A 27404-nucleotide genomic window follows, 5' to 3' on the forward strand; every position below is an offset into this window, starting at 1 on the left:
AGCAGTAGCTTCTTCTGCGGGTGTAGAAAGACTATTTTCTTCCTTTGGACTAATTCATTCCAACTGAGAAATTGTTTGGGACCTGAAAAAGTAGGAAAGCTTGTTTTTCTTTTCCGGATTATGAATAAACAGGAAAATGAAGGTGAAGACGACCAAGTTAGCTGCAGAAGCCAATATTTTAAGTTTCTCATGTTGACCTGGCTGTCGATTTAATTTTTGGGTTTTTTTAAAAAAAATATTTCATTTAACTATTTTAGTTAAAAGCAATTTTAACAAAAACAAACCTGATTTAAAAAAACTTGAATGTTTAACTAAATTCAAAAATTCATATGCTTGTTTTGTTAAAACATTATATGTTTGCTGTTGAAGAAAAAAATCCAGAATACATAATGTTGTTGTTTTAGCTAAATAAAACAACTTAAATGTCTGTCTAGTGATGTTCTCCTCCTAATACAGCATGGCAAGACAATCCTCCAAATATTAATGATTAACCTGTTGAATTGGAGATAGTTCACCTCAGTGACTTCATAAATATCTGCTTCAATTACCTTTGGTAAATGAAATAACCAAACAATCATTCATTTTCTGATATAGCTGTAAAACTAATCTGAAAAGTTTTCAAAATAAATCACTTTAAAAATGTATAGTGTGTACCTTCTAAAAATGAAACCTATATCTATCTCTGAGTTGTGAAGGATATGTATTAAGGTTATAACAACCAACGAGAATGCACTTTTATGTAGAAATCCATGATTAAATCGAGTCTTCCTGACTAGTGTTTTAAATCAATTCGATTTAAATCAAATCCACCCTGCATGTGTGCATGCATGGAAAGACATAATCTGGCTCAAGTTTTCTGAACAGATCCATACCTGGCATCAAAGTAGTGTTCATCAAGTCGAGTTTTGTGTAAATTTCTATTGTTCCATTTCATTATTTTAGCTGAAACAGAGGGAATTAGATTTTTCTCCCAGTTAGTATGAGCCAAGAATAACAACTCTTAAATCAACCCTGAAAGGTACCACGTGAATGATCTGTAAAAGTCTGGATACTGAAATATGGAAATGTTGTAGTGTGCAGATTAATGACAATTGGCACAAGATTTATTGATAACACCTCATAATTGGACAGGCGCTGAGGGGTGATAGAATATTATTTAATGTTTGTGTACTGCCTTCCATTACAAAGTGGCTTATAAACAAGGCAGAAAAAAAATCTCTGGGAGTACAAGCAGCATGTGGAATTTGAGGTGGATTGAATTTGGGTTTGGCAAAGAGATGTTGGTATTAAAACAAAAGCAAAGCATAACTCCCCAAGTGGGTAGTTTGCCAGTGTGCTGAGGCTAACAAACACCAGTTTTGTGAAAAATGCCATGGGATCACTAATGATCACAGCCAATTAGGACCTCTGTTTTATGCCTCATCTGTAAGACAGAAGTGTGAGTAGCACAGTGCCCCTCACAAAGTCTATGTGCATTGGTTCAGAGCTGATTGGGAGGAAAGAACATCCCCTATTGAATTACCAATGCCCATTCCTGCTGTATCTGAGAGTTTTTGTTTTGTTTTGTTGTACAAGTACTTAGTAGGCCTGAATCTGGTTAGTTTTTGAGATCTGATAAAATCACAGCCTGGGATGGTGTAACTGTAGGCTATTTGCACCCTTTGCATCAAACTTGCATTAGTCTTTCCTAATTTTACTTTCAGTCTCTCTGGGGACATCAGTTTGTATCCGCAAGTGGAGGTTTTTGCTTACACAAACAGATGTATCTACAAATAGAGTTTGTGCAGTTAGAGAGGCCAAATGAAAATACAGCTCACTTTGGGCCAAATCTTCAGCTAGTGTATATCAACTTAGCTCCATTGACTTCATGTGTTCCTTTGAACCTGAAGTGGTTGTAAAGAAGGTACTGGCCATCCTTTGGAAACCATGGACTTGATTCTCTTCTCAACTAGTCTCCAATCCTGAAAAAGACTTGAACATGTGTTTAACTTCAAGCACTTAAGTAGTTGGGCAAGAAGCAGCACAGGTTATTAGTCTGGATAAAACCAAGCCATTACCATCAAGCAGACTTGAGCTCCTGGTTACAGCCAGCTCAGGTTTAACCTGTCCACGTGGGATATTGTGCAGGTGGCTGATGTCAAATGCTTAGAAAGATTCATAGACTGTTCTGGAGGATCCTCAAAATATATGGCCGCTTGTATAGCAGTAGCTGCTGCCATGTTTTGGGTCTTTCAGTGGCATTTCTGGAAATGTTGTCACATCAAGTTTGTTACAAGGCTGTGGGTCTATAGAACCACACTTATCCCAACTCAATTGTACGGCAGTGAAACATGGTCACTGAGGAAGGCTGAAGAACACCGGTTTGTTGTTTCCGATTCTCATAGTCTGTCAGCTGCTCCATATTAAGTGGCAGGACAAGATCAGCAATGAAGATATTTGAAGTAGAAACCAGTAATTGCCTCCACCAGCACTGGTTCAGTTTCCAACTTTCTTGACATGGGCATCTTATTAGAATGGAAGACCAATGAATTCCGAAGAATGTTTACCAAGGAATGCCACTACGTGGCTGGCAATCACGTGGTTACCAAAAGCTGCAGTGGTATGATAAGATCACCAGTGATGGACATAAGATAGTCTGGTTGAATATTCGATTTAAGGACCAATGTAAGGCCCCTAGCTAAGGTATACTTTGTGTAAAACTGTTGTGAGAAGAGAACGGGGTTCCTCCTTTCAGTGTAGTAGTTCTGAAGGGACATGCCTATGCCTGTTGACTGGGGACATATTGATCCAGCTACTGTTCCATCTTTTCTTTACATTAATGCATTGTGTCAAGAGTCTCACATGGATAAAGCAGTGCGTGACATTGCAGTTACTTTGGCTGTTGCCATGACACTTGTTGGTAAATTGTATAGTCAATTGCTTGACCTCAGTTTGTTTCATTACAAAATATACTAAAGAAACTCAATAACCAATGTCAGTCAGGCTGCCTGCTAAAAGGCAATAATGAAAAAAATGGGCTCAATACAATACCAATTTCCGGAGAGCAATCTCATGCAGTGTTGTTGAATTCACCTTAGGAAGAAAGCTTGTTTCAAAGTTATACCCTTAAAGCTATCCTTTTTATACCCAACCAGTTTAAAAGTAATAAGGTACTGTATGGACCATCTGAGGCTAGATTTATCCAATAATCTTTCTGCCTTGTTTTTCTGGTACCATGATGTACCCCTTATCTCTTTGTTTTGAACATGTACATTCCAGATACCGTGGGCATGAAGGCACCTCCTAGGCTTGTAAATAAGAACATAAGAATGGCCATGCTGGTTCAGACCAATAGTCCATCTAGCCCAGTATCCTGTCTTCCAACAATGGCCAATGCCAGGTGCTTCAGAGGGAATGAATAGAACAGGTAATCATCAAGTGATCCATCCCCTGTCACCCATTCCCAGCTTCTGGCAATCAGAGGGTAGGGACACTTCAGAGCATGGTTCTTTTTTGAACCATGTTATAGTCTTGGCCTTCACAACATCCTCTGGCAAAGAGTTCCACAAGTTGACTGTGCGTTGTGTGAAGAAATAATTCCTTTAGTTTGTTTTAAACCTGCTGCCTATTAATTTCATTTGGTGACCCTTAGTTCTTGTGTAATGAGAAGGAGAGACCGCATGGCCTAGTGGACTGAGCACATGACTGAAAGTCAGATATTCCTGAGCTCTGATTTATTTGTGTGATGCTTGGCAAGTCTCTCCACTTTTCTTTCTCAATTTCCTGTATGTATGTTTGAAAGCGGGTTTCTGGCTGGATAAGAATAGAAACAGGAATCTCAAGTTCCTCTGTTGGAGAACTGTGTCTAGTCCTTAGACATAGACTAGTACTATTGGACAAATGATCTTTTATTTTCTTCCACTAGTTGCTATTAGAATGTACCATAGCTATTAATTGAACTCATTTCCCAATCCTGTGTCTTGGAATTGATTCTGCATTAAACACACAACATTTCTTTATTTCAGTAACGCTAATGCAAACCAATTAAATTCAGAATGTTTAAAATTAATGCCTGTGCTTAAGTGTAAATGAAAATGCAGGATTTATACATTTGGGACTAGATCTTCAGATGGTGTACGCAGTTCATTGTCTTTACACAGCTATCCTGATTTACAGCAGCTGAGGATCTGGGCCATAAGTGGGAAATTGGGTGCACTGTAGATCATTTTGTGCATGCCATTTTGGTGGTCACTTTTTGAAATTAAGACTCCTCACAGATGTCTGACACAGCTTTTTACCGATGTTATTTGAATGCTTACAAAGAGCAAAAGCAAAACTCTTTCTTTTAAAGTTTGGCAAATAAAAAGGGGGGGGGGGAATGCTGATATATTGAATGCAAAGTTCCCTTCCAGAGCACCCATGTACTGTTGATGTAAACTTCTGAGAATAGAGCTGAGGAAGTGCTGACACAACCAGAAATGAGGGCCTCACTGATAGCATTATCTCCCCCTTACATTTAATTCTTACTTGTTTTCCAATTGAGCAGTTATCTTTCTCTCCTGCTTGTGACAGCGTACGCCTTGTATGTATGATATAACTGAAATATGTTTTGTGCTGCCTGTGCCATGTAACATATCTCCGTAAAGGTTATGGTCTACTATATCTATTCATCCTATTTGTACATATATATCATTTTCTACTTGAGGTTAAGAATATGGGCTGTATGCTTGCTTGGTTTCTAAGTAAGCTTTGTGAGGCATTTGGTCAGCTTCTTTAGGAAGGAATTCTCCAGGTTAAGTACCTGATCAGGAAACACTTGGGGAACAATGCATCTTGGAATGCTCCAATCCACATGAGAAGTCTTCCTGGAGACATGCAAGATACCATGTGGACAATGGCGTCGGCCTGTAAAGACTGAGTCATGCAGGGGCATGTGACTTGCCCAGGTGACTCCAGAACTCCATCTTGGAGCTGGACTTTGCATAGGAGGGAGGAGGGGGGTCTCCACCCACAAGAGTCTATTTAAACCCGTGGGAGACCCCTCCATTTTGTCTTCAGCTGGCTAAAGAAGGAACCTCTCCACACACCCCCAGGATACTTGAAGGAGACTGAAACAAAGGACAGTAACTACAGGGGGTGTGAGTGATTGCTGGACCCAGGCTAAAAGGAGATTAGCCTGTAAAAGGGAGTGCTCTAGAACTGGTGAGGAAATTATCTGTATTTAGTTTGATTAGACATAGATTTGCGCATTTTATTTTATTTTGCTTGTGACTTACTTTGTTCTGTCTGTTACTACTTTGAACCACTTAAATCCTACTGTCTGTATTTAATAAAATCACTTTTTATTTAGTAATTTACTCAGAGTATGTATTAATACCTGGGGGAGCAAACAACTGTGCATATCTCTCTATCAGTGTTATAGAGGGCGAACAATTTATGAGTTTGCCCTGCATAAGCTTTATGCAGGGTAAAACGGAGTTATCTGGGTTTAGACCCAATTGGGAGTTGGGCATCTGAGTGCTAGAGACAAGCACACTACTGTGAGCTGTTTTCAGGTAAACTTGCAGCTTTGGGACAAGTGATTCAAACCCTGTGTCTGGAGCCAGACGGGAGTGTCTGACTCAGCAAGACAGGGTGCTGGAGTCCTGAGCTGGCAGGGAAAACAGGAGCAGGGGTAGTCTTTGCACATCGGGTGACAGCTCCAAGGGGGTTTCTGTGATCCAACCCGTCACACTGCTCTCTAACAGGTTTAGATCTGAGAACTTGAAATAGGGGTACATGTTTTATATTGGGATCAACTGGATCTGCTGAGAATAGAATCGTTCATGACTCTTTCAGAGGGACAGTTCCTATGCATTGGCAAATGTGTGCCCATGTTCCATTCTATCCTTATCAGATAGTTTAATCACAAAACCAAAGTTACCTCATCAGTTTTGCAAGAGTGACACAGGCATGGCTTATCTAGAGAGGGCCTGGGCATTTGCCAGCGCATCGCCTAGGCCCCTCTGAAGGAATTCTTACTTTTTAGAAGAGCAGGCATGGATTTAATGTGATTTATTTCTGGGGGCGGGGGGGGGGGCTAATTCTTCCTCCATCTTTGAATGTAATGGTTTGGTTCTCACCTACCCCTTCCTTTTTATTCACTCCTTATGTCTTCTGCTTCAGATTCCAACCTCCTTTTCCAATAAGCCTAGTTCACATCTTTTTGGTCTGCTAGCTTAGGCCTCCATAACACTAAGTATGCTCCTTATTCTTCCCTTAGGGCAGGTCTACGCTACAGCCTAAGTCAATATAACTTACATTGCTCAGGGGTGTGAAAAAGCCACACACCCTCAAGCGATGCAAGTTTCCACACCGGCACTATGTTGGCAGGAGACACTCTCCCACTGACATAACTTCCGCTTCTCACCGAGGTAGAGTAACTATGCTGACAGGAGATCACTCTCCCATTGGCATAGCGTGTCTTCACCAGCCGATGTAGCACTGTAGTGTACAGTAACTCCTCACTTAAAGTCGTCCCAGTTAACGTTGTTTCGTTGTTACGTTACTGATCAGTTAGGGAACATGCTCATTTAAAGTTGTGCAATGCTCCCTTTTAACGTCGTTTGGCAGGCGCCTGCTTTGTCCACTGCTTGCAGGAAGAGCAGCCCGTTGAAGCTAGCTGGTGGGGGCTTGGAACCAGGGTGGACCGGCAGCCCACCATCAGCTCTCCCTATCAGCTCCCCGCTCCCCTAAATTCCCTGTGCAGCAGCTGCCCAGCAGGCTAGCAATTGCAGCTGTCCCTCCCGCCACTGCCATCTGCTGCCCTCTCACCCCACTCAGGCCTGGTCCACACTACCCCCCCACTTCGGACTAAGGTACGCAAATTCAGCTACGTTAATAACGTAGCTGAATTCGAAGTACCTTAGTCCGAACTTACCGCGGGTCCAGACGCGGCAGGAAGGCTCCCCCATCGATGCCGCGTACTCCTCTCGCCGAGCTGGAGTACCGGCGTCGACTGCGAGCACTTCCGGGATCAATCCGGGATCGATTTATCACGTCTAAACCAGACGCGATAAATCGATCCCAGAACATCGATTGCCTGCCGTCGGACCCTCCGGTAAGTGTAGACGTACCCTCAGTGGCGTAGGCTAACATAGGTATTGCTCACCATTATAAATCAGTGGGATCTTTGATGAAGCTGTCCCTGTGCTGCATGAAGGAGTTTGGGGAGTGGGAGGAGGCAGGCTTGTGACTAATGTACTTACAGGTACAGAACGGTGGTTGAGTTCAGCAAGGTACTTATGCTTATGCCTGCCTATCTTTGAGCCTGTGAATAGGATTTCACTCCTGGAATGCTCTAGGGAAGTCTGCAAAGTCTTTTGACTCAGGCTTTGTGTATAGGACCAAGATTTGGCACTAGAATACTTACATTTTTGTCATTGTTGGCTGACAAATTGGTGCACTATTGCTTTGTAGAAGTTGACTCTTGATAATCTCACTTGACAGGTGTCAGTAGATTTGAAGAAAACAGCATGTTGTATTATTGCTATAAATGCCTATTTGACTGTACTGCTATCTGACCTCTGCATTCCTGATATAAGAGGTATAATTATGATATTTGTAGGCTTTCTGAAGTTTCACTTATAGGAGCACATTTATGTTCATCCCTGTGGTGTATGAATGAATGTGGCTGTCTATAACAAATATTTTATCTATAGCTATGTAAATAGAACATCGCCTATCTGCACTATCCTAATTTGCACCTTTCTTTTTTTTCATTTACACAGAAAAATGATTCTCTTCCCGCTTGCCAGAGCAGATTCAGTAGCAGGATGATCAAGGGAAATCTCATGTTGTTAATCTCATGTCATGTTTTACAAATATGCTACATCAGTACACCATGAAGTATTATTACTAACCCATGGTTGTGAAAATAAATGAACAAAGGACATTTTGTGATTCAGTAGTGTCCATTTTTAAACTGTTTGCTCACTTTCCTTTCCAGCTTATAAAATGGAGCAATGTATTATTTGTGCTACAGAAGCACCTAAAGGTCCCCCTCAAAGATTAGGACCCTATAATATAGTGCTAAGCACCTGGTTTCCCATCAATGTGAATTGGCAACCTCCTACTGGACAGATCGGGGGAGTGTTAAACCTATAGTTGGGGAAGCACCAAAACACACACAGGCTTGATAGTTATGCTGCTTAGAGGGGAACAGGCTGTTGAATGAGTTCAAACAAGTTGTGAAGGTGCCTATAATTTTTTTGGTAGTGACTCTGCTTCTATATGACCTATTGGGTACTCTCCCCGATCTACCAGTCAAGAGAAAATGTGAGCTAAATGCCAAACTACTCTCACATTTCCTGGCTGCAGTCCCATGTGAAATCACAGCTAAATGAAAAGGGAGGGAAGGATATCACTAGGTTAAATAAATAGTTTGAAGAAATTTAGGAAACGTTAACCATGGAAAATGTAAATGATTTAAAGAATGCCCTAGCAATGAAAGGGTCAGTCCCACTTCCCACTTAAACGGTTAGACCCAAAAGATACAACCCTTTACGCTCTTAAAAACAAGACATAGGCAGATTTTATTCCCCTCAGTATATAAAAACACCTATAGGTGCCCATATATTAACCCAATGTAAAAGACTGCCCATTAATAAATAGCCACTGAACCTCTTTACCCTCCACCTGCCCAGAAGTCTGAGAGGTGGGGGAGGAAAGATGGGTTTTTCAGCACGCCTGCAAGGCTGATAGATCTGGGCTGTGGCAAGGAGGGATTTCCAAAGTCAAAATCTCCCGCACACAGAATGCTGCCAGTAGCTCCCTCTAGCTTATATCAAGGGGGGTCCAGCTCAAGCACCTCTGCTGAGCTCAACTACGGCAGTGTGACACACCAAGCCAAACTGTAAAGCAGCCTGGGAACACCTTGCACTACCAGCTTCATGGCAGACTTTGTATACAATACACTGTATTCTTGTCAATGCTCTGGCTTGCTTTATGCACAGTGACATGGTATTTTCAGAGCTCCATCTTTTGTGGACTGTGTTAATGCTGTGTCCCAGCTTATGCAAAAAGATGAATAGTAACTTAGTACTAATTTACAAAAATAATAGCCAGACTCTCAGCTTGTATAAACTGGCATAGGTCCACTGAAGTCAGCGGAGCTGTGCCAGTTCATATTAGGTTGAAGAGGGTAAAAGCTATGAGGAGATTCTCTGTGTATTAAATGGACACCATCAGCTTGACATTTAATCAGTTTAAAAAAAAATGTATATGTAACCCACACAACTTCTGGGTGTGGTGTTGTATCCCAACTAGTGACACCGAGACCACTTAGAGAGAGAGAGAAAATGAGTCTGCTCTACAGCTTTGCTAATATCCAGTTGGCTTTTAGCTCATGCAGTAGAGGCTCATGCACTAGGCTTTAGAGATCCCCGGTTCAGTCCTGCCCACCGTGGTCTGTCAGCATTACATATAGTTTTAGGTGGTACTCCTACCCAGGAGGCCCCCTGACAAATCATTAGGTTTCATAGCCACATTTTTCCTACTTGGTAAATGATTTTCGCTCCCTTCTTGATGAGCAGAAGGTCCACAAAAACAATAGGGGATTTGATCCAATGAGATTACCAATGTGAACAATTAAGTATATACATAATTGATTGCAGAATTAGAGCCTACCAACAGTACAGGGAAAACCATGAAGCTGATTAGGCACAAGGCAGGGGTGCTGGAACAATTTTTATAATGGGGGTGCTGATGTTGGAAACAATGTATTTGCTGTTTGTTATTACTACTTCAAGCAAAGGGGTGCGGCACCCCTAGTTCCAGCAGGGATGCTATCCGCTACACCAAGTAAACAAACTGATGATATTGATATTTTTTCCTCCAATCTCTTGTTGTAATTTTGTTACTTGAAACAATAACAGGTTTAAAAACAAACCCCAAAACCCCTGACTGAAGGGAATTTTTTAAGTTCACAACTTCCTTTAACTCTTTCAAGCAACTGATTTATAAAAAAAATAGTTTAATGTACAACTGTCAATAAAGGCAAATACCATTATGTCCTACTGAAGCACGTTATAACAAACACTTGTGATTAAAATTTCATTAATGAAAGTGGGGATATATTTGAATTTTAACAACTGATTCTGTGGGTTGAATGCATGTGTGTTGCAAATCTGCCTATTTGCACTCTCTTTTAATGTTATCTGACTATTGACACTAAAATAAGTTTTAATAATCTAGGCCCCTGTCCTGCAAACAATTACATGTGCATAGTTTTGCTGACTTCAGTGTTAACGTAAAGTTAAGCATGTGTGTAACTTTTTGCAGGGTCATAATGGTTTGTAAAGTCTCCCCCTCTCTTTCACTGTATCTCCTTCCATCACTTGCTTGGTAATGGTTTCCTTCCTCCACATCGTTTTTGAAAACAGGAAATAATCTATTTTAGGCTAGCGTTTGGATAGCACTCAGTGCCATGGGGACCTCATCTATCGGGGCCTCTGGATGATACTTGAATGCAAAATACTTTAGTGCTATTGTGAAAAGCAATACTAAGCCTGTCCAGCAGATAAAACTCTTCATGTGTGTTTGGTGGTGTGGCTTTTGTGCTGAAGGAATAAGACAAGAAGAACACTTTATTTTGCAGAACCTACAGTAAAATATTTGCAGAGCAAAAAGTGACTAGTCAGAAGACAGAGCGTCTAAGACTCAGGAGAAACTCGCAAAGACACTGTTTAACTAGATGATTCTAAAAATAACATTACATATTCACTTTAAATTTGCTAAAAACATACTGGGGGCACTGTTGTAATATCCTTGCTAGCCAGGCTGCGGACGGAACATGCAAACTGCTAGGTGGCTCTAAATTTTGGTGTGAGACTCTCTAGGTTTTTTTTTTTTACTGAGAAAGATAGACGTTTTGCTTTGTCACAGGCAAAGTTTGAACAATTCCTGCTCATTTCAATAGACGTTTGAGCTCTCAGAAGGGTTTTACTTGATTAACATTTTTTTGCTGCTGGCGGTAGCCAGGTCTGGCTATCAGAATTCTCTCTGCAAGACTCCAACACATACCTAAGAAAATCCTTGTTGGTGCCCTATGCTATGTGGTATTTCTCTAATAAAGTTCTCTTTTTTTGCAGGTGGCTTGTGACCTTTATTTGAAATCTGCTCATCAATCTGACGTGTTGGATTTGTAAGAGAACACAGCTTCTCACCATTGTTAGAAAACCTGCAGATACTTAAAAATGAGCAGTAGTTGCTCTAACTCAAGTATTAGCCAACAACAGGTAACGAATACATTAGCAGTTCAAATAATACAGAGGAGACTTTGTTTTGAAGTCTAATAATAGATTTCATTGTCTTTATTGGGATAACAATCCTTTAGTCAGTCAACATTTGGACAGTGCTTTGAGGATGTAAAGTGCTAGACAGTGGTTAAGTGTTAAGTTCACAGGGGCTTGCTCCTATGAGCAAGTTGGCAAAGTTCCTGTTGATTTTAGTGGATCCCAGGATCAGCTCTATATGGACTTAAGTAGTCTTCACTCACATGAGTCCTGCTGACTTCAATGGGACTGCTCCTGTTGCTGGGGCTATGTCTACCCTAGAAATGCTACAGCAGCAGAGCTGCGGCACTGTAGTGTAGACACTTACTAGAGTAACAGAAGGGGTTCTTCTGTCATGGTAGTAAACTCCACCTCTCCAAGAGGCAGTAGCTAGGCCTGCAGAAGAATTCTTCCATTGACCTAGTGATGTCTACACCAGCGCTTAAGTCATCTTAATTACATTGCACGGGGTGTGAAAGCCCTGAAGGATGTAGTTAAGCCACCTAACTCTGAAAGGTAGACCAGTCCTAAGACAAACACAAGGAAAGGTTTGCATATTTGGGCCCTAGTTTTGCATATCTATTTTTCATGGCTCAGTCTGTACCATCACCTGCTTTTTAAGTGGCTCCATTCCTTTCTCTGAGAGTTCACGGATGATAGAAATAGAAAACAAAGGGAACTTTATATGGTCAGACATCATTGCTTATGAATGAATGGCTGGGACTTGAGGATACTGGGTTTGTTCAATCAGAAGTATAAGACTGGCTCCAAGAGGTCAAAATTCGATTGCCTGTATTTCAGGTGCTGAACCTATTCACACTAGTGTAGATGGAGCCTGTACCCTATACCCTGCTGGTGTGCACTAAAGGTTCCTTAGTGTGCTTTATTGTAGTACTGTTTCAAACAGCACTATGTTAAAGTGCACTAAGAAACATTAAGAAGAGAGTACTCATAATATATACTACTGTAATAAGTAATATAACTCATTATGATGTATACTAAATTAATTATAGTAAACCCTGAACCCCACTTGTTTTTGGACATTTACATAGAACTCAAAAATTGCTAAAAATAAACCCTGAACAATGAAATTAATACATCCCAAAGAACAGAAGCCCTGCCTATGGCTCTGGGCCAGAAAAATTACTTCCAGCACCGATCCCAAGTAACAGGCACTGTGCGTATGGTTGCTAGTTCCCCACCAACTCCTGTGCACTTCTGGAGTGGGAAACCATTCCCCTGTGTTCGACTGCAAGGTGGCCAGACTACTCTCCTCACCCTGGGAGTCAGATACAGACATGTAGGGTATGGGGAGCCAGTGCCCAGCTCCTCTGCAGAGCAGTTCCAATTCCTTGTTCTTGGCCCTATTACACCACTCGAGCATCTGCCCTCTCTTTGCTGCTCTCATATCCTGAGGGCAGGTCTACACTAAAGAGTTAAGTTGACCCGCCTACGTCGCTCAGGGGTGTGAAAAATCTACACCCCTGAGCGACGTAGTTAAGCCGACCTAACCCTAGTGTAGACAGCACTAGGTCGATGGACAAATTCTTCCATCAACCTAGCTACTGCCTCTTGGGGAGGTGGATGAACTAATGTGATAGGAGAAACCCTCCCGTTGCTGTAGTGAGTGGCTACACAGAAGTGCTACAGCGGCACAGCTAAGTATCGACATAGCTTGAGCAACACACCTGAAGGCACTGGCATGTACAGAGCTGGCAACCATGCTCTGGTCACCTTCAGTGCCCACCTATGTCCAGGCACCATGCACTGCTGTAAATGCCACAGCTGCTTTTAGACTGCCAGCATATCTTCGTTTACACCTGTCCCATTGTGTTCCCTTGGCAGGGCCGGCTCCAGGCACCAGCTTAACAAGCAGGTGCTTAGGGCGGCCAAGGGAGAGGGGCGGCACCTGCGGCAATTCGGAGGCGGCAGGTCCCTCGCTCCTTCTAGGAGCGAAGGACCTGCCGCTAAACTGCCGCCGCCGATCCTGACTTTTTTTTTTTCTCTCTTCAATTGCCGCCGCCGATCGCGGCTTTTTTTTAATTTATTTTTTGCTTGGGGCGGCAGAAATGCTGGAGCTGGCCCTGTCCCTTGGGCTTTGAACAGAGGTTGAATAATGAATTGACCTGTATTTTCCTGCTGTTGATTTTCTGCCTCTGCATCACAACGCTCTAGCAACAGAATGTCTTTCCCCTAAACAACAAACTCTCTGTCTCCTCCATGCAGCTGCTGAAGTTATTTTCTGCTGAAGGTGGGGTGTTCTGCATTTGTTGGAGCACTGTGCTGTAGAAAGCTTCCTCGCTTCCCCCAGATATTCTGTATTGTACCCTAAATTAATATCAAACCAAGAGCATTTTGAGAATAAAAAAATTAAAAAAAAAAAAAACCACTAATGTAGACTCATTGGCTCCAGCCAGCTGTTTAATGACACTACATGTTTACAGATTTGCAGAAGTTTCCTATGAGCTGACTAAGGTTTCAGTGTAGCTATCTTGAAACTCACATGATGTTTATAAAATTTGCGTTTTCCACAGTGTTCTTTAAACAAACTTTGTTATTGAAATAGTAGTTTCTGACCACAGGCAAGAACCAGGGACAGATTCAGGCAGGGAGCCTTGACCTGGTGATGTTGTTTCAGACATTAAATATCTATTTAAAAAATAGTAAAGTGGGGATTTTCACCCAAGCTGGCATGAAAGTTCTGCACCCATACACTCTTTGGAGAAGGAAAAATATAGAATTGGGGATGAGGGAGGTCTCCCATATAACTCAAATAAGGAGTATGGGCCTGGGTTGATATTGAATTTAGGACCTCATCCAAGCCCAGTAAAGTCTTTCCATTGATGCTAGTGGCTTTAGATCAGGCCTTTAGATGGATTGAGAAGTCTGGAAAAAATTTCTAGTTCCCCCACTGCTTCTTTTGATTAGTTGTTTCTTGCCCTGTTTTTCAGGCCCAACATCGTTAATCACCTCATTCTGATGCACCATACATTATGGTTCATATCAATCTATTGAAAAAGTGTGGACTCTTGTTATTGCTTGTGGTTCTGACTATTTGCTTGTGGGGGGAAACAAGAAAAGGCTACTATGTTCCCTTCAAAACAGAAAGCAAAAGTTTTCAGATTCCCAGAGCTCTGGGAAAAGGAGACGTACTTACATCCCGACTTCTTTCAAGCAAAGCTGTCAATGAGAAGGGCCAGTTATCTGTTGCTTTGCTGGTCAAACTGGATAAAGTAAATGGCAGCATCTCTCCAACCCCTCCAGGAAACAATGCAGTGGCAAAGTCCAAGAAATCATTGCTCTCTGTGAATGTCTGGAATGAGGACAGTTCATCAAAGAATCTCATACCCAGGCTGCGAAAGGTCAAAAACAATTACCTGTCCATGAACAAGTACAATGTGACTTACAAAGGGCAAAGGAATACTGCCAAACTCAGTCCAGAGAAACTGCTGTGCCAGCTCCGGGACAGAGTGAATGTGACAATGATCCATGGGTCAGACGGTCCGTTCAATACCTCTGAATGGCAGATGTATCTACCAAGAAAAAACCTCAGCCAAGAAGTTGGCCACTTCCGTCAATGCGCTGTCGTGTCCTCAGCAGGATCTCTGAAGTCCTCGCATCTGGGACCAGAGATAGGTTGGTATTACTCTGTTAGGATAAAACAATATCGTCTGGCTTTTGAACTCTGTGAGGCTGGAACAATCCACCATCACACTTGATTTACCCATAGGACTTTCTCCATTTCAAATTAATCTGAGAATTCACAAAGACACTTGCACCAACTTGAAATATTCAATTAAGATTCTCATTGATTGCAGGTGTGTGTGGTGGAGAGCAGAGAGAATGAGCAGGTACCCTTAGTACACATTTCAAATGTGTACATTAATCTTTAACACTTGAAAACACAATTGGTTTAATTGAACTAAGTGTGGGCCAGGATACAGCTCAAGATCCATGCTGATTTCTGCACCCATACAATATGATGGAGACCCCCAGTGATAGAATTCCCACGGCAAGGGAAGGGTTGCAGCGGTACAAAGCAGCTGCAGTCTCCACTCTGGGGACCTCTAGGGAGCCGGAGTCCCCTAAAGAGAGAGGGTAGGGCAGGCTGGGAACAGGAGATGGCCATGGCAGCTGCAGGAAGCACTATAGTGATACTGATATAACTCCCCGGGTGAACCCTCAGATTCCCATTTGAGTGCCTTTGTTTGGTTTAATTTACGTCACTTTGGAAGGAGTTTAAACTAAACTGGTGGGGGGAATAAAGCCACTCTTAAATGGGAATGGGTGTCCATATGGGGTAGTTACACTGGTATCACTGTATCAGTTTAACTATACTGATAGCATTATACCAGTATAACTGTTAAAACTTTCCCATGTAGACAAGCACTTTGGCTCTGGAGAAGGAGGAGGCAGTGTTTCCTAGTGGGTAGATCACTGGCCTATTACTCAGGAGACCTGATTTCTATTCCTGACTCTATTATTGGCCTGCCGGGTGACTTTGGGCATGTCACTTTGCCGCTCTGTGCCTCAGTTTCCCATCTGTAAACTAGGAGTAATAACACAGTTTTCCTTTTTAAAGTGCTTTAGATCTACTGATGAAAAAAATCTATAGAAGAGTTTAGGTGGTATTATTATTCATTATTTAACGCATCCGTTCTCTGTAACAGCAGAACCTCTGGCCTAGCCCAGCCTTGCTGTAGGTGGGGCTCTTAAGCGCTACTGCAATCCAAATAGATAATATTAGTAATCATAGAATATTAAGGTTGGAAGAGACCTCAGGAGGTCATCTAGTCCAATCCACTACTCAAAGCAGGACCAATCCCCAACTAAATCATCCCAGCCAGGGCTTTGTCAAGCTGGGCCTTAAAAACCTCTAAGGATGGAGATTCCACCACCTCCCTAGATAACCCATTCCAGTGCTTCACCACCCTCCTAGTGAAATAGTGTTTCCTAATATCCAACCTAGACCTCCCCCACTGCAACTTGAGACCATTGCTTCTTGTTCTGTCATATGCCACCATTGAGAACAACCGAGCTCCATCCTCTTTGGAACCCCCCTTCAGGTAGTTAAAGGCTGCTGTCAAATCCCTTGTAGAGGAGCGGACTCACTCCTGCCACACCCTCCTGCTGGTCGGCTCGGAAATTAGCTCATTTCAGCATTGGAGCGCCCCCTGCAGGCCGGTGGTCCGCCTGTCCTCCGGCCCCCGTGTCCCTCCCAGACACCGGTGCCCTTTTATCTGGGGTGCTGCCCCCTGGCAGTACACCCCTCAGTACTAGGGTCCCCCCTCTCCAGGGAGCCCCCACCCACTATCCCTACCTTGCCTCAGAATAAGGCCACTGCCAGTCACCAACTAACCCCCACTCCCTGGGGCAGACTGCAGTATAGGCCACTCATCACAGGCAAGGTTGGGTTTGGACCTGCTGTCTTGGCCTACCCCTGGGCTGCCCTCAGCAACCCCCAGTACGCCTTGGCCTCCTACTAGGCCACAGCCTGGGGCTTTCCAAGCTGGAGCTCCCCAGCCTGTCCCCAGCCCTGCTCCACTCAGGTACTCTGCCTCTAGCTCACTACAGCCAGGCCCTTCTCCCTCTGAAGGCAGAGAGAAACTGCTTGGCTCCTGACTCACAGCCTTTTTATATAGGGCCAGCTGAGGCCTGATTGGGGTGTGGCCCAGCTGCAGCTGCTTCCTAATCAGCCCATCTTAGCAGCTCCCAGCCACAACCTTCCCCCAGGGCTGTTTTAAGCCCTTCAGGGCAGGAGTGGGGTAACCACCCCGCTACATCCCCCCTGACTTTTCTCTTCTGCAGACTAATCCCAGTTCCCTCAGCCTCTCCTCATAAATCATGTGCCCCAGCCCCCTAATCATTTTTGTTGCCCTCCGCTGGACTCTCTCCAATTTGTCCACATCCCTTCTGTAGTGGGGGGACTAAAACTGGATGCAGTACTCCAGGTCTGGCCTCACCAGTGCCAAATAGAGGGGAATAATCACTTCCCTCGATCTGCTGGCAATGCACCTACTAATACAGCCCAATATGCCATTGGCCTTCTTGGTAATGAGGGCACGCTGCTGACTCATATCCAGCTTCTCATCCACTGTAATCCCCAGGTCCTTTTCTGCAGAACTGCTGCCTAGCCAATAATAGGGAGGCGAGAATATGAAGGAAAACACAGAAACAAAACTCAGGAAAAGCTATGCAGTCATCTGTTCTAGGAAAGAAAAGAGAGTGAAGCCATGAAGGGAAAGTATAACACTACTAAGAGTATAGTAAATTACATTTGGCAAAGTACCTATAAACATTACACAGCTTTTGTATTCCTTTAAAGTGCAGGAGACATCATGGTGAGCAGTGAGGTAGCATAGTTATTTTTCACACTAGCCTCTAGGCTCAGTCCACAGGCTATTGAGCATCAGGTTTTTCAGGCCCTGAGAAATAAAGGACATTCCTCTTCATTATTTCCCAGTCACTGATTTGTAACAAATCACAAGGAGAATTATTTACCCAAGCATGTTTTGGGGACCTGTATTTAGCAGGTTTCTTGGATGTCACTTGTGTTCTCTACATGTGTGCTGAGTTTTTACACTAAAATACATACAGCTGAAAATGGTTAGTTTCATTTAAACCAAATTAGAAGACAGAGAAAACAGCACACATAGTAATCATTTAAATGCCAGCATGAAAAGAATCAACCTTTTTAATACTTCTGATGAATCCAGCTCTGTATCTCTAACAAAGAGCTATTATAAGGAAAATTCTGCATTGATTATATACCTGACATATTTTTAACATACCCGAGTTAGATGGTTTTCCCCCACTCACACATAATAGCCATCGGTTAACTTTTAATAACTGTTCCCTCTTTACTGCTTTCAGACACCCACGATGCAGTTTTGAGATTTAATGGGGCTCCTACCATAGGGTTTCAGAATGATGTAGGGGAAAAGACAACAGTCCGCCTTGTTAATTCCCAGGTAAGTCTGCCTGGCATGTGTGCTACACAACAGAGAGTGAAAATGTATTAAGTACGTGACTGAGGGCCCAATTCAGCTCTCTTATTGTGCAGTCTCTCCTTCACTGCAAGGATTGAGGTAGGAATAACACCAACAGCAGAGTGATTAATGGTGAGTGGCAGCTTTTCTTACAGTATTTATGGAAGAATGGAGCCACATCTCTGGCTATGAACATGAAATCTCTACCTCACACTCTTCGGACCTTTATGTAGCAGCATCTCGAGGTGTCATTTCTAGAGCAGGGGTGGGCAAACTTTTTGGCCCGAGGGCCACATATGGGTATGGAAATTGTATGACGGGCCATGAATGCTTACGAAATTGGGGGCTGGGGTGCGGGAGGGTGTGAGGGCTCTGGGATGGGGCCAGAAATGAGTTCAGTGTGCGGGAGGCTGGACTGAGGCAGGGAGTTGGGGTGCGGGGGGGTGGTGGTGAGGGCTCCGGCTGAGGATGAGGGGTTTGGGGTGCAGGAGGTTGCTCCGGGCTGGGACAGCAGGGTTCGGAGGGCGGGAGGGGGATCAGGGCTGGGGCAGGGGTTGGGGTGCAGGAGGGGGTCAGGGGTGCAGGCTCCTGGCAGCGCATACCTCAAACAGCTCCCAGAAGCAGCAGCATGTCCCCTCTCTGGCTCCTATGCAGAGGTGCAGCCAGGCGGCCCCCCCACCCCATAGGTTTTTAATAGTTGTGCTGTATCGTTTCATGCTGTATTTCAAATACAGCTTTTATTTATGGTGTATTCACCTGTACAGAACACCCGTCACAGGATATATCCTGCTTATTATCTCATCAGAGACAGCTCTGCACATCCGCATTGTGACACATATGTGACCTCAGATCCCTGCCTCACGCTCCTTTGAGAACTAAGCCACTGAGACTTTCTGCTTCCTACATCTTACTTCTCAGGCCTTTCTCCTGCAGCTCTTCTTCCCACTTGGCCTATTGAGCTCTTGTCAGATAGGTGGAACCTCTCAGGCTGTAGAATGCAAAGCAGGGCTGTAACATTATGTGTTTTGAAGCATTTGCCCTTTCTAAACTTTCCAAGCCCAGAAAATCCTGCAAAAAAGCTAAAAACTCCAAAAAGTTCAAGACAGATGTTTCTTCCTTTAAGTGTGTCCATGTCTCCTCTCCTCTGCCTCAGTTGGATGACAGGCAGATTTCATAAGAAACTGACTGCATTAGTTGACAAAGTTACGCAAGCCCTTGATAAACAGGAGGAGGAAAAGGTCACTCTGTCGAGGATTCCCTTCAAATTAAGAAGTCAGAGGGGATTATGGTTTTCCTATCATAGAAGCCGTGGGGGGGGAAATGAGAGTGAATCATTCCACCCTAAAAAGAAAAGGTCTGTTGGCAGAGTTTCCCATAGAAGTCCCCTCCGTCCCAAGGATGGATGTGTTTGTTTATATGCTGACTTTTTAAAAAATCATTGTCTTTGCTGAGGATGCTGTGGACCATGTGGACAGCACATCGATCAGAGTTATATAAACAATTGTGAATGCCTTGTATAGGAGATTGTCAAAGCCTTGGCCTGTCCCAGGGGATATAAGTAAGATGGGTATGAGCTCCCCAGCATCTTAACGGGAGACTTCTTCAGCCATTGTGGAGATGAGTGATGAACAAGGAGTGAGGTACCTGGTGTTTCGCACATCATTTTGTACATAAAGAACCAGAAAGGATTTAATCTGAGGTGTTTCCCGACACATTTGTTCCAAGGTTATGTGGCCTAATGCAAAGCATGTCAAAGTCAATGAGAGTCTTTCCATTGAGTTCAATGATTGTTCGATTGGGCTCTTAGTTTTAAGAGCAGAGGAGTATTGCAGCAGACTATCAATGAAGGATCAGAGCCCCAAAGTGCTAAGCTCTGTACGAACATGACAAAAAGGCTATTCCTGTCAAGAGGTCACAACCGAAAAGAGGGCTCGTCTATACATGGAGTTATTCCAGAATAGCTGCTCAGGAACAGCTATTCCTGAAGAACTTGGCGCTTAGATAATTTACTCAGAATAAGAGTCTCTTTTTCCAGATTAGCTTAATCCACTTTGGCTAGAATAAGTGTGTTCGCAAATTGAGTTATTCTGAACTAGCTGTTGTGCTTTACATTCACACCCTATCTCATTCTGGAATAACTTTCATGTGTAGACAAGCGCTAAGAGACACAAGAGACAACCTGTAATTTTGGTATAATGTCATGAAATACATGAAGGGATAGACTTGCATCACTAAGATTTAAAAACTGTTTTGGAAGGTTTTTTAGCCCTAGCAGATAACTAGAGGTAATATTTTCTTTACTTTTAGATTTAATCAATGGATTCAACTTAATTCGCCTCGCATTTAAGACTTCAAAATTAAAAGTGAAACACTGCCCAACAGGGAATGACCGATGAGTTGGGGCCAGGAGCCAGAAATTAACCTGTAGGGGTTGATGATCACTATTGGATACAAGGGCAACTGAAAAATTGGAAAAACAAGGCCAGTTTAAAATTGGGACTGGAATATAGTCAGTCACTTTCTTCCCTTGTAGGGCATGTCTACACTGCACTTTTAACACCCACAGCTGGCCTGTGTCAGCTGACTCGCCCTTGCAGGGCTTGGATTATAGGGCTGTTTAATTGTGGTGTAGATGTTCAGGCTCAAGACCGAGCCCGAATGCCTACACCAAAGTTAAGCAGCCCCATAGTCTAAGCCCTGCAAGCTCGAGTCAGCTGACATGGACCAGCCGCGGGTGTTTAATTGCAGGATAGACATACCCTCTGAGCGGTGTAGGTAAAGTGACCCAGCATGTCATCACCACCTCTACTATTAATAACTCTGAGCATGAGTCTGTCCAAAATCGCGGAGAATTTCCGGCCTGCTGAATTCCTTATCTTTCGTATTTCTTGAGGGGAGAGCAAGCAGCCTGTCACTGAATGTACTATGACAGGTTTCAGAGTAGCAGCCGTGTTAGTCTGTATCCGCAAAAAGAACAGGAGTGTGGCACCTTAGAGACTAACAAATTTATTTGAGCATTAATACATTTGTTAGTCTCTAAAGTGCCACAAGTACTCCTGTTCTTTTTTTGAATGTACTATGTGATCAATTTTTATCTTCTGCACCCAATGGCACATTAAACTCACTAAAAGAATAAAATTTGCTACTGGGTAAGAGATTCTAGTTCTGAGTAAGAGATTCTAGCTCTGCCAATAAATTTGCATTGTAAAAGCAGGATCCCGAAGAAGGGAAATAAGCATTCAAAGCAACTAAAATATTATCTGGGGGAATGATACTATAAGATTGAAAATAAAGATTACCTGGCAGTAATACATTAACTAGAGCATTTAATTTGATTGCAATAAAACAGGCCAGTTCACTGACTGGTCTGCCCTTCTTGAGAACTTTCAAAACAAAATTCTTAGCCCGGGAGATGAAAAGATTCATCTTTGGTGAGCCAGGTTTCTTGTAAAAGAATAAATCAAATTGTGCTAAATAATTCTTAAATTCCAAATCATGGGCTTTACTTCTGAGGCTATTGATGCCCTAGATACTGTTTTAATAAAAACTGCATAATGGATCTGGAAAGCATCCTTTAGTCAAGTCAGTTCCTTATCAATTCTCTCAATTAGTAAGTTATCAGAACAAATCATACAATTAGGTTTATGTTTATGTTTATGTTTAGATCTTCGGATTCTTTCCTCTTCAGTCCTTTGATTACCTGTTAACTCCCTGTGTATTAAAATCTAGGGCCAACCCAGCTGGATGTACCTGTACCACAGGGTAAAGGCCAACAGAATTTTTGAGTCCTTACTAGGGCTGTCAAGCAATTAAAAAAATTAACACCAGGGGAGGATTTTATCCCTGTGGGATGATTTAAGAAGAATATTGATTGGTGGGCCCCTGTTTTGGCTAAACTTTTTTCCAATATAAATAATACAGGGATTTTTCCCTCAGGGTGGGCTACCAATATTATTATTCCACTCTATAAAAAAGGGAATAGAAAAGACCCAGGGAATTATCACCCAATCCTCTTATTGAATGCTGTCTTAAAATTTATACTAGATATCTTTTGGGGAGACTAGAGGATTTGGCAGAAAACAGAAAATAATGTGCTGGTTTTCAGAATGGCTGCTCCACTACAGATTATGGTTTTATTCTTTCTTATTTGATCTACAAATGTTTGTATCTCTGAAGGGGGGGAAATTGTATTCAGCCTTTGCTGATCTAAATGGGCGTTTGATTCTGTTGATAGACAGCTTCTGTGGAACAAATTGGAGATAGATCCCCCGTTACTTTATTCTGTTAAGAGCTCTTCCTAGGCAAAAAGAGGCCAAGATTAGGATAGGCCTGGATAGGCAACTAACTGATTCCATCCCGATAACAAAGGGGGATTGACTGGGCTGTCAGCTTTTTTAACTTTTATATTACTGATGTTATTTTGGCATTAGAAGGGGATCAGTATTTTCCCCATGAAATCATGGATTACCCTTTGTCTATCTTATTATATGCAGATTCTATTTTCACAAACTTCAGTGGGACTGAAGCATTCATTAAATGTGTTTGGTTTATACTATCAACGGGAGAGCCTTTTGATAAATTATTCCAAAACTAAAGTAATTGTTTTTAGTCAAAGACGGAGGTTGCATAAATGGAGGATTGATGGGCAATATATTGAACAAGTTAATTCTTTCCCCTGTCTCGGTGTTTGGTTCTCACAAAATGGGTTCTGGGATAAACATGTTCAGGTGACCAAAGAGAAGGCCTCAAATTCAATGCAAGCTGTGTTATGTTTCACCTGGATTCATGGGAGCAATTTAATTGCACCAGCCCTAAGAGTGTTTGAGACTAAGGTATGCACTCAGATTTTGTATGATGCGGAAACATGAGGGTGGAATGATCAAATGGGAGAGGAAGTGTTTCAAAACTAATTCTTTGGGATGATTTTTGATGTCCCAAATGGAACTGCAGCTGCTCTTCTTTTCCAAAGTTCAATACTAATATTAACTTTTGAAAAAAGAACAAGGAGTACTTGTGGCATCATAGAGACTAACAAATTTATTTGGGCATAAGTTTTCATGGGCTAAATCCCACTTCATCAGATGCATGCAGTGGAAAATACAGTAGGAAGTTATATTCAGAGAACATGAAAAAATGGGGGTTGCCATACCAACTCTAACGAGACTAATCAATTAAGGTGGGCTGTAATCAGCAGGAGAAAAAAAAAGGTTTGTAGTGATAATCAGGATGGCCCATTTCAAACAGTTGACAAGAAGGTGTGATTAACAGTAGGGGGGAAATTAGCATGAGGAAATCGTTTTTAGTTTGTGTAATGACCCATCCACTCCCAATCTTTATTCAAGCCTAATTTAATGGTGTCCAGTTTGCAAATTAATGGCTGAACTTTGTGTCACCCACAACTATTTCACATGTGGGGACAATGTATACCTTCAAGTCAGCGGCACTGCTATGGGTACCCGCATGGCCCCACAGTATGCTAACATTTTTATGGCAGACTTAGAACAACGCTTCCTCAGCTCTCGTCCCCTAACGCCCCTACTCTACTTATGCTACATTGATGACATCTTCATCATCTGGACCCATGGAAAAGAAGCCCTTGAGGAATTCCACCATGATTTCAACAATTTCCATCCCGCCATCAACCTCAGTCTGGACCAGTCCACACAAGAGATCCACTTCCTGGACACTATAGTGCTAATAAGTGATGGTCACATAAACACCACCCTATACCGGAAACCTACTGACCGCTATACTTACCTACATGCCTCCAGCTTTCATACAGACCACATCACACCATCCATTGTCTACAGCCAAGCTCTAAGATACAGCTGCATTTGCTCCAATCCCTCAAATCAGACAGAGACAAACACCTACAAGATCTCTATCAAGCGTTCTTAAAACTACAATACCCACCCGGTGAAGTGAAGAAACAGATTGACAGAGCCAGAAGAGTACTCAGAAGTTACCTACTACGGGACAGGCCCAACAAAGAAAGTAACAGAATGCCACTAGCCATCACCTTCAACCCTCAACTAAAACCTCTCCAGCGCATCATCAAGGATCTACAACGTATCCTAAAGGACGATCACTCACTCTCACAGATCTTGGGAGACAGGCCAGTCCTCGCCTACAGACAGTCCCCCAACCTGAAGCAAATACTCACCAGCAACCAAGCACCACACAACAAAAACACTAACCCAGGAATCTATCCTTGCAACAAAGACCATTGCCAACTCTGTCCACATATCTATTCAAGGGACACCGTCATAGGTCCTAATCACATCAGCCAGACCATCAGGGGCTCATTCATCTGCAACCGGACAGTCTCTACGCAAAAGAATAAATGGACACAAATCAGACGTCAAGAATTATAACATTCAAAAACCAGTTGGAGAACACTTCAACCTCCCTGGACACTCAATTACAGACCTAAAAGTCGCAATTCTTCAACAACAAAACTTCAAAAACAGAGTCCAACACAAAACTGCAGAACTGGAATTAATTTGCAAACTGGACACCATTAAATTAGGCTTGAATAAAGACTCAGACTCATAGACTCATAGACTTTAAGGTCAGAAGGGACCAATATGGTCATCTAGTCTGACCCCCCGCATGATGCAGGCCACAAAAGCTGACCCCCCCACTTTCCCTTAACTCTGCTGTTGAAGTCTCCAGATCGTGATCTAAAGACTTCAAGTCGCAGAGAATTTTCCAGCTTGCGACCCTTGCCCTATGCTGCGGAGGAAGGCGAAAAACCTCCAGGGCCACTGCCAATCTACCCTGGAGGAAAATTCCTTCCCGACCCCAAATATGGCGATCAGCAGAACCCCGAGCATACAGGCAAGATTCTCTAGCCAGACCCTCATTTTACCAGCGATGGCCGTTATTGCCTAATTGATTAGAATCCCGTAATCCCATCAAACCATTCCCTCCATAAACTTATCTAGCCTAATCTTGAAGCCAGAGAGGTCTTTCGCCCCCACCGTTTCCCTCGGAAGGCTGTTCCAAAATTTCACCCCTCTGACGGTTAGAAACCTTCGTCTAATTTCAAGCCTAAATTTCCCCACGGCCAGTTTATATCCATTCGTTCTCGTGTCCACATTAGCACTGAGCTGAAATAATTCCTCTCCCTCCCTGGTATTTATCCCTTTGATATATTTAAAGAGAGCAATCATATCCCCCCTCAGCCTTCTTTTGGTTAGGCTAAACAAATCAAGCTCCTCGAGTCTCCTTTCATAGGAAAGGTTTTCCATTCCTCGGATCATCCTAGTTGCCCTTCTCTGTACCCGTTCCAGTTTCAGTTCATCCCTTTTAAACATAGGAGACCAGAACTGCACACAGTACTCCAAGTGAGGTCTCACCAGCGCCTTGTATAACGGAAGCAGCACCTCCCTGTCCCTACTAGAAATACCTCGCCTTATGCATCCCAAGATCGCATTAGCTTTTTTCACAGCCACGTCGCATTGCCGACTCATAGTCATCCTGCGATCAACCAGGACTCCGAGGTCCTTCTCCTCCTCAGTCACTTCTAACCTATGCGTCCCTAGCTTATAACTGAAATTCTTATTAGTCATCCCTAAATGCATCACCTTACACTTCTCACTATTAAATCTCATCCTATTACTAATATTCCAATTTACAAGGTCATCCAAGTCTCCCTGCAGAATATCCCGATCCTTCTCCGAGTTGGCAATGCCTCCCAACTTTGTGTCATCCGCAAACTTTATCAGCCCACTCCTACATTCGGTTCCGAGGTCAGTAACGAATAGATTAAATAAAATCGGACCCAGAACCGAACCTTGAGGAACCCCACTGGTGACCTCCCTCCAATCTGACAGTTCACCTTTCAGTACTACCCGCTGCAGTCTCCCCATTAACCAGTTCCTTATCCACCTCTGGATTTTCCTATCGATCCCCATCTTATCCAATTTAACCAATAATTCCTCATGCGGAACTGTATCAAACGCTTTACTAAAATCGAGGTATATTAGATCCACCGCATTTCCTTTATCTAGAAGGTCTGTTACTTTCTCAAAGAAGGAGATCAGGTTGGTTTGGCACGACCTGCCTTTCGTAAACCCATGTTGTAATTTGTCCCAATTGCCATTCACCTCAAGGTCCTTAACTACTTTCTCCTTCAAAATTTTTTCCAAGACCTTACATACTACAGAAGTTAAACTAACAGGCCTGTAGTTACCCGGGTCACTTTTTTTCCCCTTCTTGAAAATAGGAACCACATTAGCTATTCTCCAGTCCAACGGTACCACCCCCGAGTTTACAGATTCATTAAAAATTGTTGCCAAGGGGCTCGCAATTTCTTGCGCCAGTTCCTTCAATATTCTAGGATGAAGATCATCCGGTCCGCCCGATTTAGTCCCGTTTAGCTGGTCAAGTTTGGCCTCCACCTCTGATACTGTAATGTCTATCCCCCCTCCTCTATTCCCCTCTGTCCTACTCCCTCTATTCCTAAACCCTTCATTAGCCTTATTAAAGACCGAAGCAAAATATTCATTTAGATATTGTGCCATGCCTAGATTATTCTTAATTTCCACTCCATCCACATTCTTCAGCGGTCCCACTTCCTCTTTCTTTGTTTTCTTCCTATTTATATGGCTATAAAACCTCTTACTGTTGGATTTAATTCCCCTCGCAAGGTCCAACTCTACACGGCTTTTGGCCTTTCTCACCGCATCCCTACATGCTCTAAACTCACTAAGGTAGGTTTCCTTGCTGATCCCTCCCTTCTTCCATTCTCTGTATGCTTTATGTTTTTTCTTAATCGCCCCTTTGAGACTCCCGCTCATCCAGCTAGGTCTAAATCTCCTGCCCACTAATCGTTTTCCCTTTCTCGGGATACAGGCCTCAGACATCTCATGCAACTTCTGCTTGAAATAATCCCAGGCTTCATCTGCCTTTAGATCCCTAAGTATGTTAGCCCAATCCACTTCCCTAAGTAGTTGTCTTAATTTATTAAAGTTGGCCTTTTTGAAATTGTACACCTTAGTTACAGTATCATTTCTGTTAATCCTTCCATTTAGTTTAAACTGAATTAGCTCATGGTCACTCGAGCCAAGGTTGTCCCCTACAACCATTTCTTCAACAAGGTCCTCACTACTCACCAGCA

At 42.9% G+C, this 27404-nt stretch overlaps 1 protein-coding gene across 1 annotated transcript in view; it reads left to right on the forward strand.

Moving 5' to 3' along the window:
• The window catches only part of ST6GAL1 (ST6 beta-galactoside alpha-2,6-sialyltransferase 1), a 64931-nt gene that overhangs the window by 13060 nt on the left and 24467 nt on the right, over positions 1 to 27404 (forward strand). Inside the window, exons 2-4 of the mRNA XM_029911133.1 lie at positions 11109 to 11255; positions 14243 to 14927; positions 18165 to 18262. Coding sequence (XP_029766993.1) covers positions 14285 to 14927; positions 18165 to 18262 — 741 coding nt within the window. The 5' untranslated portion in view covers positions 11109 to 11255; positions 14243 to 14284. The remainder of the gene's footprint in view (positions 1 to 11108; positions 11256 to 14242; positions 14928 to 18164; positions 18263 to 27404) is intronic.

The sequence above is a fragment of the Terrapene carolina genome, unplaced genomic scaffold, assembly GCF_002925995.2.
Source record: "Terrapene carolina triunguis isolate 2854851 unplaced genomic scaffold, T_m_triunguis-2.0 Scaffold88, whole genome shotgun sequence".
In the NCBI taxonomy this organism is placed as follows: Eukaryota; Metazoa; Chordata; order Testudines; family Emydidae; genus Terrapene; species Terrapene triunguis.